We start from the raw sequence: 10,165 nt of genomic DNA on the forward strand, positions 1-10,165 counted from the left end.
CGGAACTGAGCTATCATGTGCTCAAGTTTCTGTCACGCAAGAGTCTTGTGGCCTAACAGGGGCTGGAAAAGCGGAATCTGTGCTGTCAATTGTACCAGTGAAGATTAAATCAAAGAAGAGTGGCGAGTATGTTGAAACTTACACCTTCATGGAATCGGGAAGCACAGCAACGTTCTGCACGGGAGACCAGCCAAATAATCTGCACACAACCAACAAAAATACTTCTCAGAACCATGGGTCAAGACAAACCTGGAGAACAAAAGCTCATAAGCAGCTGCGTGATATTTGATCTGGAAGTGTGCGGACTGGAAGACACAGAGAATATTGAGCTACCAAAGATGGAAAAGAAAACATACCCAGGCAATCACATATTCAACAGGTAGCCTTAGCTCAGCGGAGTGCGTTTGCCAGAACTGGAAGCAGATGTAGGCCTACTTATCCAAAGGCTATGGAGCCATGACAGTCAATAACAGTCAACATGGAGGCCCCTATGCCGTTAAGACTGCCATTGGATGGGTAGTGAATGGGCAAATGAGAAAGGAACTGGAGGATACAGAGAACAAACCCCTTCGATGCTCTGTGAACAGGATCTCATTGAATGAAGTTAAGAAGTTACTTGTTCAACAGTACATTGCTGATTTCCAAGAGTGCAACTATGATGACAAGGAAGAGTTGTAGCAAGAAGATAAATATTTCATGCAGTCTGTGCAGAAAATGGCAACTCTGGAGAATGGGCATTACAGCATTGGATTGCCGCTCAGGAATGAGAAGCTCCAAATGCCTAATGACCATTAGCAGTGCATAGTTTGCACAGAAAACTCAAGAAGAATCCTGTGTTCTTTGAAGAGTAAAAAGCCTTCATGGACAATATCATAAGCAAAGGCTACGCTGTCCAGGTCCCGGCACACCAGCTGAACCTTGATGAAAACAGTGTTCTACATACTGCACCACGGGGTGTATCACCCTAAGAAAAAATAAATATGAGTGGTCTTCGACTGCAAAGCCTTGTTTCAAGGCCGGTCTTTGAATGCTGAATTACTTCAGGGATCCGATCTGACCAACAAGTTGGTTGGTGTCCTTCTAAGATTTTGTGAGGCGCCAATAGCCATGATGGCAGATATCGAGTCAATGTTTTATGAAGTCAGGTGCCAGAAGAAGCCGGAGAAATTGTTTAAAGAGTGTAGCTACAGAAGAAGATGCCGTAACATTGGCAAGTGTCCTCCACACCTTGTGAGCATACTGTGGGATACAGACATGGATGCTTTTACTTACATCATGAAGATGCAAGACAAGCCGATGACAAGGATAGGTATTTTATCCATCACCAACTCTGTCTACAACCCCCTTGGCTTCTTACGCCGGTCGTTCTGCCGGCCAAACTTCTGCTAAAAGAGCTTTGTAAGGAGCAGCATGTTTGGTATGAGAACATTGGCAATAAACATGCTGAAGATTGGAAAAGATGGAAAGAAGATGTTACTCACCTTACTGACTTCGATGTGAGCAGATGTTTAAAACCTCAAGACTTCGGATGCACTGCCACAGCACGGTTATATCATTTCTCTGATGCCTCAAAGTATGCAAACGGCACTGTGACTTATCTGCTGCTAGAGAACAAGCCAGGCAGGGAACATTGTTTGTTCCCGATGGGGAAACCAGTGGCCCCACTCAAGCAGATCACAATTCCCCTGCTTGAGCTGACAGCGGCAGTCCTGGCGGGGTAGATAGACAAGATTTAAAGGAGACATATTATGGTGTTTTCCCAACAAGTAAACATAGTATTTGAGTTCCAGAAAACATGTTTTTGTAGCTGTTTGCTGGAAATAGCTTTTAGGAAAAAAAAATATCGTCTACCGCTATTCCCCTCTGCTTCAGTCCCTTCAGAATGCGCTGTTTCTGTTGTCTGTAGCTTTAATGCAAATGAGCTGCTGCCCATTGACCAATGAGCTGTCAGACTGAACCACAGCATGGAGGAGAAGGGATTGTTGCCGTTTGCTGACTCCTGGAGCTCTATATCTATATAATATAATATAACATGAAAATAATATTATATATGGGTATTTATAAAATATATCTAATATCACGGCCAAAAGCTATGTGCGCCTCGGATGATATTATGAATCATAAAGAATGCGTCTGACGTCTCTGGTACTTCCACAACAAGTAAAGACTCGTAGTGGGGGTTATCTCGGCCATGGTTGAGAAGAATTGGGGGGAAGGAACTTTGGCCTTGACTCTCTGAAGTCCATGAACCGCGACATAAGAAAGAAAGGGATTGTACTCCGGGAGCTGAGCTGCCGGACTGCCTCCGAGCTCCCCGCTCCGGAGCTGCCGGACAGCAGTCCAGCCACCGTCGGAGCCGTCCGGCCGCAGTCCGGCGGTGTACTCCGGGAGCTGAACTGGCACCGAAGCTAGGTGGCAGCTCCGGCGGACTAGCAGCTCCGGCTGGGGGAACTCGGCGTACTCCCGGAGCTTAGCTGCAGGGCTTGCGCCGAGTTCCCCCCGCCGGAGCTGCTCGTCCACTGGTCCAAAAAATCTTAGCGATGCTCTGATTGGAGGGGAGTGGGGAAGTGGGAGGTAATATTCTAATGCCCGAAACTGACTCACTCGTTTGGTAGCTGGAGGCAGGCTGCTTCCAGAAAAGCCTATCTCACTCAAAAAATCATGTACAGACTTTTTTCAAAGTTTGTATGCATGTGGGAGCACCATATACCCACAACAACACCCCAAATCCCAGGAAAAGTGCTGTTTTCATAATATGTCCCCTTTAACTTCAAGAGCTTCAAGATCCCCTTTAACCGTCTACCTTCTGGAAAGACATCACTACCTTACTCAGGTATATCGACAATGAAACAGCTAATTTCAAAACTTTTGTTGTGTACAGAGTTACGCTGATTCGTGAACAGTGTTTGTAATAACGCCGTTTAAAAGAACGGCGTTAGGTAATGCCGTTATTTTTTCAGTAACGGGGTAATCTAATTAATTACTGTTTCCGTTGTTACAACGCCGTTACCGTTACTGTACGTTAAATGCGGTGCGTTACTATGTATTGATTGAATGAATTGAGTAATCTGAACGCACCCCTGGCTCCAAACACAAACTGCTAGTGAGGACGTGGATTAACAACGAGATAAGCGATAATGATTGGCTAAGGCAGAGTCATGTTTCATGGTAGCCAATCGGAGCCAGTGTTTTTACACACAAGCCAGGACACGTGCGCCACACACACACACAGACATGCACACGCACACACCAAACAGATTCGATGAAACAGCAGAAATGGTGAGTCCGGAGCAATCCGATGAAAAGTTGGCATTCTCTGCAGTATTCGGCAGATGTTCTGCCTTTGCTTGGTTGCCTTTGCAACCAAGCAAATTAAAATTCAGTTGGAAGTATATCAGGGCCTTTATATCAGGCAGTTCAACCATTTAACACATTAAGGCCAAGGGAGAACTGCTCAGAAAAATCCAAATTCTTTGACATATAGCAAATTTATTTTTTTACAGTAACGCAAATTGATACTTTCCCTAATTACTTTTATTGTAGAGTAATTCAGTTACTAACTCCGTTACTTTTTGGAACAAGTAGTGAGTAACTATAACTAATTACTTTTTTAAAGTAACGTTCCCAACACTGTTCGTGAAGCCCACCAAACCGTCTGGCTGGAACTACGTCGGAACAGCAGAAAATCCTGCAGATGAAGCCAACAAGTTACTGAAGGCCAAAAGGTTTGATGCAAGAAGGAACATGGATTAATGTACCAAACATCCTGCTGCAAAGTGAACATGATTGTCCCAAACAACCTGTGCAAAGGAAGAAAAGCCTTCAAGACGACCCGGATGTCAAGAACACAGTAACAGTCAACATAGTCATAGTCGAAGATAACGTGGAGCCAATGAACAGGCAAGCCAACTCCAACCCATCCATAAAGCTACCTGGGTGTCTGCTGACCACACCAGAGAAAATCAGATAGACCACATCTGCGTAAGCCAGAAGTTTAGACACTCTCTGCTGGATCTAAGAAGTGGAGCAGACGCAGGATCTGACCACCACCTCTTCACAGCAAAGATCAAGCTGAAGTTAAAATGCATGAAGCACAGGGAAGGACGGGTCTAATTCAACACACAGCAATTTCAGGATGTATATATGTCTCCTCGGATTTTGAAAATAAAAAGCCATTTAATTTTAAGCACTGAATATTTATGCATTGAAGTAACGTATCTGAATTTTTTTACCACTGCATTTAAATGCAGGCACGTGCCGTCCATATGGGCAGGTGGGGCAGCGAACTACTTGCAAAAGCATGCTCCCAAAAAATAGTTCCTCAGTAAATCATGGCTTCAAGTCTTTTTTCAATAATGTGAATTTCAAGTGAACTATCTATAGTTTCTGTAGGCTTTCCGACTATTTTGGTCTGTTGACATCAAATCTTGGATGATGGTGGCGATTCTAGTTGAGTTTAACGTGTCATGCAATGTGGGGCAGGACAACTCAGCGATCGTGCTCCTCCGCATGTTAATCGCATAACCCAGATGCAGATATGGCGAGTGGTGTTGTACCTGTGATTAACAGTGTTGAGTTTCTGTTAAAAAAAACATCTGAGAGGTTAAAATTGCTTAATTAAACATACAACATAACTTTCTTCCGAGCATGGTATGAAAATAAATAATGGCTATGTGGTTGCTCAAAGAGAAACGCTGTATGTAATAATGTATAATATAATATTATATATGTATATAATGTATACATATTACAAAAACAATTGTGGTGTGGTAAAACGCCAGCAGTTTCTGCCCCACTGAAATTTAGGGTCACCACACGCTATTTTTGAAATGTGAACAAATTCAAAATTGAATATTCAACCTTAAAAAATTAGGTATGCAAAATTCTGATGCCAAAAAAATCAACTTACAGTGTAATTCCAGCAAAAATTTAACCCAGGGTCTTTTTCGGCATGAAAACCCATAAAATAAGCCCTTCAGACACTTTTTTTCGTTGATAATAGAATATAGAGCTTGCCCAAAGTTGCCCGGAGCAATGTAAAACCCCAAATGGTTTCCATGTTATTGGCTAGGGGCACAGCGAACGCTTCAAATCATAATTTTTTTAACCACTAATATATCAAAATAGCTTCAAACTTCTGCAGTAGCATGATTTGGGTCGCTACACATAAAATCAAGCATCAACAACTTAGTTAGCGTTCCGGGACCCTGAATGACATCAAGCGTCTGACCCCCAATCATTTCATGCTGCTGAACTCACACACACCATGATTCCGGGCATTTTCAGCAAAAACGACACTGACACAAAAGAACGCTTGAAGCAAGCCCAATATCTAGCGGACTTGTTCTGGACCAGATGGACCCGCGAGTATCTCCCACTCCTCCAAGAATGACAGAAGTGGTCGAGACCATGAAATAACTTGTTAGTGGACAGTTCTTCACCTCGAAACTCCTGGCTCATGAGGAGAGTGGTTGAAACCTTACCGGACTCCAGCAGAACAGTTCCAAGAGTGGAGATAAAGACCAAGACCAGTATCTTGGAAAGACTAGACTAGTTAGAAGAAGCAGTGTCAGGAGAAAAGGTTTGAGAAAAAAAAAGAAGAATCACAAGAAACCAGTTTAAGTCGGACATTTTGACCATGCGTTAGACGTGCATAAGACCGTGGATTTTGATTTGTATTTTGTTTTGAACTTTTTGAAGTAAACCTTTTACCTCAACAAAGGAATGTTGTCTCGTCTTTTGTCCATTGATGAACATTGAGACGGAGTTTCACTACAGGCCCTTTTCCCCTCCTCATCTTCCCCATGTCCCCTTCCTCATTTCCTTCCTCCCTTCCTTCCTACCTACTCATTCAGTCTACGGCCTCCTTCTGAATCTTCTCATGATGTCTTTAGCTCTTTGATCTGTGACAGCCTTTGTGTCGAGAATGGATATCACCTCTTGGTTTAGACACCAGCCTTTTTCTCATATGTGGAGAAGATCAAAAGAAATACGATTATTGGACGAACAACAATGTGTGCGGTTGTGCATGGTATGTATGACATGTTTGCGTAAAGTGTGTGCCTGTCTCATCTCTGTTTTTGTGTGTTTTTTGTGTTTAAGTGCATGTGCTTATGTGTGATATGTGTGCATGCACACGCATGACTAGAATAATGACTGAAGACTGAAGATGTGTGGGAGAGTGTCTACAAGCATTTGTCAGCCGCTTTAAAAGCTTGGTATGTGTGTGTGTGTGTTTGTGTTTGTGATGTTTTCACACGCATGTCGGAGGAACAAAATGAAAATGAGCTGAACTACAGATGAAATCCTCCTTGACACTCTCCAAATAACAGTTTGCTTGCATCCTATGCACACACACACACACACGTGACCAAACTATTTATCTATTTTTTTGAGCCCGCACACACACAGACACAGACAAACAAACACACCAGCACAAACAAGCACATACATTCAACACATGCATTAGTATCCATGGCGATACATATGGGGATGCATATCAGGGTAAGAGCATTAATGGATCAAATGCACACTTATAGCATCGTCATTCGTACACAAATCATTGCTCACTAACGCAGGAACGCCTACGCATTTGAAAAAATAGGAATTTCAAGAGAGCTCAGAGTTAACATGTGTCCGTGCCCACTTACTTACCGCCCGCATCTTCGCTTTATCAGCACCGCTATGCATATTTCCTACTGAGGAGGATTCCCATCGCAAAAATATATTTTATAGAGACTTGTTTTCATTCCCACCATGATGATGATAATGATGATGATGAAGAAGGAAACTCTTTTGGGTGAAAAGACATGTCACCAGGCAGCATAGGTTGTCAAATACGGTCAAATACTAATAAAATATATCTGTGTTTACTGCAAAGGTGTCATAAGAAGATTAAGGTGAGAGGAGAGATAGAGGAAAGGAGGGAGGAGAGGAGGAATGTGTGGTGATGGGGAGCACTGAGACGTAGACATGCACACACACACACACACACACACACACACACAGAGACACATAGTAGAAAGAAAGTCAAGCGTGGAGCATGATTTTTTTCTCTTTTTTTAAGATAGTTTATTAGGTGAGACAGGAAAATGTGAGTTAGACAAAGAGAAAGAGAGAGAGTGTGTGTGGGGAGGAGGGGCTGAAGGGCTTCAGTCAGTTTTCTTCTCCTTCTGGGTTCTTGGGGTGTGACGAGTGAAAAAGGACTGAAAGGTTTTTTGGTAGAAAAGTGGGAAAACTGCAAACAAATGCAGCTGTACTCATTGGCGGTGCTCAGAATAGCCATAGTGTTACTCTGATACTGATACTGAGTATGGAGATACACAAACACACACTCTATAGTTAATTCTGTAATTAGAATTATTAACCATTTAAAAATGAAGAGTGCATTAATGGTCTAGTAATCCTTTACTAATGGTGTTCATGTTTATGTTGTTAATGTTAAATAAGGTAATGGTGTTCAGGTTTACATATGGTGTTCATGTTAAATAAGGAAATGGTGTTTAGGTTTACATATGGTGTTCATGTTAAATAAGGTAATGGTGTTCATGTCAACAGAGGTTTTCATTCATACATTATAACAATAATGCTAAATGTTAATGCTTTATACTGCATTAACTAATATTAATGAATGGTTACTAGACCATTAGTTGGCTGTTAATCAACTTGTAGGTAATTTTTGATGAGCTGATTGCTATTGTTCAATTAATCTAATGTGTTAAGACATTATTTAAATGTGTTGCCTATTTTTTTGCCCAAATACTTTTCATCATTATATTGTTTTTGTGTGATTGTGGTGATTGTGTGTTGTTGTATTAATAACTGCAGGCTACCTGATTCAAAGATTTATGCCAATACACTGCGGCCCCTGACTGGACATCCCCACGGAAACGATGACACATACGTCCTTCACACACGTTGACGACAGGCAAACAAAAACTTTGTTTGCAAAGTTGGCAAACAAAAACTTTGTTTGCCTGTACCCAGAACGCTGCTAAAATAAAAATGTTAGGTTCCCACTGTGATAAAGACACTGTGATTGGCAGCGAGGAGGAGGGAGGGCTGCAGAACCTGGACACAAGCCCCTGTTTCACACAAGCCACACAGGAATAGGAACAAACAGTAGACTTACAGACTCTGCTTCCCCTGAACAAAGCGCTCTGTCTTACTGGTTTGGGGGGAGGGTGATTACCATGGCGATGGCGCCTGGGGATGTCACTCACCTTGCCGAACACAGGCGGGAGCCGCAGGGGGAGGTGATACTTGAGGTCAGGCGAGGGCGGCGACACACCCGGCACGGCACGGGCCAGTGGCGGGAGACTGGCGTGGGACATGTTACCTTGAGAGAGAGTGGTCAGTCAGTGGGTGAGTGGGTGAGTCAGTGGGTGGGTGGGTCAGTCAGTGGGTGAGTCAGTGAGTGGGTCAGTGGGTGAGTGAGTCAGTGAGTCAGTGGGTGAGTCAGTGGGTAAGTAAGTGAGTCAGTGGGTGAGTGAGTGAGTGAGTCAGTGGGTGAGTGAGTGAGTCAGTGGGTGAGTGAGTGAGTCAGTGGGTGAGTGAGTGAGTCAGTGGGTGTGTGAGTGGGTGGGTGAGTGGGTCAGTGGGTGGGTGAGTGGGTCAGTGGGTGAGTGGGTGAGTGAGTGAGTCAGTGAGTGAGTCAGTGAGTGAGTCAGTGAGTGAGTGAGTGAGTGAGTGAGTGGGTCAGTGGGTCAGTGAGTGAGTGAGTGAGTCAGTGGGTGAGTGAGTGAGTGAGTGAGTGAGTGAGTGAGTCAGTGAGTGAGTCAGTGAGTGAGTGAGTGAGTGAGTGAGTGAGTGAGTGGGTCAGTGGGTCAGTGAGTGAGTGAGTGAGTCAGTGGGTGAGTGAGTGAGTGAGTGAGTGAGTGAGTCAGTGGGTGAGTGGGTGAGTGAGTGAGTCAGTGAGTGAGTGAGTGAGTGGGTGAGTGAGTGAGTGAGTGAGTGAGTGAGTGAGTCAGTGGGTGAGTGGGTGAGTGAGTGAGTCAGTGAGTGAGTCAGTGAGTGAGTGAGTGAGTGAGTGAGTGAGTGAGTGAGTCAGTGGGTGAGTGAGTGAGTGAGTGAGTGAGTGAGTCAGTGGGTGAGTGAGTGAGTGAGTGAGTGAGTGAGTGAGTGAGTGAGTCAGTGGGTGAGTGAGTGAGTGAGTGAGTCAGTGGGTGAGTGAGTGAGTGAGTGAGTGAGTGAGTCAGTGGGTGAGTGGGTGAGTCAGTGGGTGAGTGAGTGGGTGGGTGAGTGGGTGAGTGAGTGAGACAGTGAGTGAGTCAGTGAGTGAGTGAGTGAGTGAGTGAGTGAGTGAGTGAGTGAGTGAGTGAGTCAGTGGGTGAGTGAGTGAGTCAGTGGGTGAGTGAGTGGGTGGGTGAGTGGGTGAGTCAGTGGGTGAGTGAGTGAGTGAGTGAGTGAGTGAGTGAGTGAGTGAGTGAGTGAGTCAGTGGGTGAGTGAGTGAGTGAGTCAGTGGGTGAGTGAGTGAGTCAGTGGGTGAGTGAGTGGGTGGGTGAGTGGGTGAGTGAGTGAGACAGTGGGTGAGTGGGTGAGTGGGTGAGTCATTGGGTGGGTGAGTGGGTGAGTCAGTGGCTGAGTGAGTGAGAGAGAGAGAGAGAGAGACAGAGAGAGAGAGAGAGAGAGAGAGACAGAGAGAGAGAGAGAGAGAGAGAGAGAGAGAGAGAGAACAGAGAGAGAAAGAGAGAGAGAGAGAGAGAGAGAGAGTTAAGTGGATACAGAATATAGCATAATGGATTCACAAATACATTCTATACTGCATAATTTGAGTTTAACATTCAAAATAAAACCACACAGTTTGTCAACACATTGCCAGGAAAGAAGAAATGAATCATGTTCACAGCTGTTTTAGTCTATAAATAGTAATGTATTTGTTCAGAGTATATGCCTACTGGTTTGCATGGAAATGTCAACATTTAGCATGAGATGATGATGATGATGATGATGATACTAATACCGGCTTATACTATTATCAATGGTATAGATGTGGAGACAGTAAGCTAGTATAGGTACTTAGGAAAGTCCTGGATCATAAAATGACTTTGATGCCAACACTGCCTCTGTCTGCATAAAGGACAATCCAGAGACTGTTTTTCTTGAGGAAGTTGAGGGGTTTTAACGTTGACAGATCGCTTTTGAAAATACTTTATTCATCTTTTA

The 10,165-nt window shown here is 43.9% G+C and overlaps 1 protein-coding gene across 1 annotated transcript in view; it reads right to left on the reverse strand.

Moving 5' to 3' along the window:
* Positions 1-8,333, reverse strand: part of LOC307085287 (zinc finger protein 385D-like) — a gene marked incomplete at both ends in the record, with an annotated part of 31,974 nt that extends 23,641 nt beyond the window's left edge. The window contains one exon of the mRNA XM_079750008.1: positions 8,223-8,333. Within this exon, the coding sequence (XP_079606134.1) occupies positions 8,223-8,333 (111 nt within the window). The remainder of the gene's footprint in view (positions 1-8,222) is intronic.
* Positions 8,334-10,165: the final 1,832 nt, after the last annotated feature.

This window comes from Pollachius pollachius, assembly GCF_949987615.1.
Source record: "Pollachius pollachius genome assembly, chromosome: 13".
NCBI lineage: Eukaryota > Metazoa > Chordata > Actinopteri > Gadiformes > Gadidae > Pollachius > Pollachius pollachius.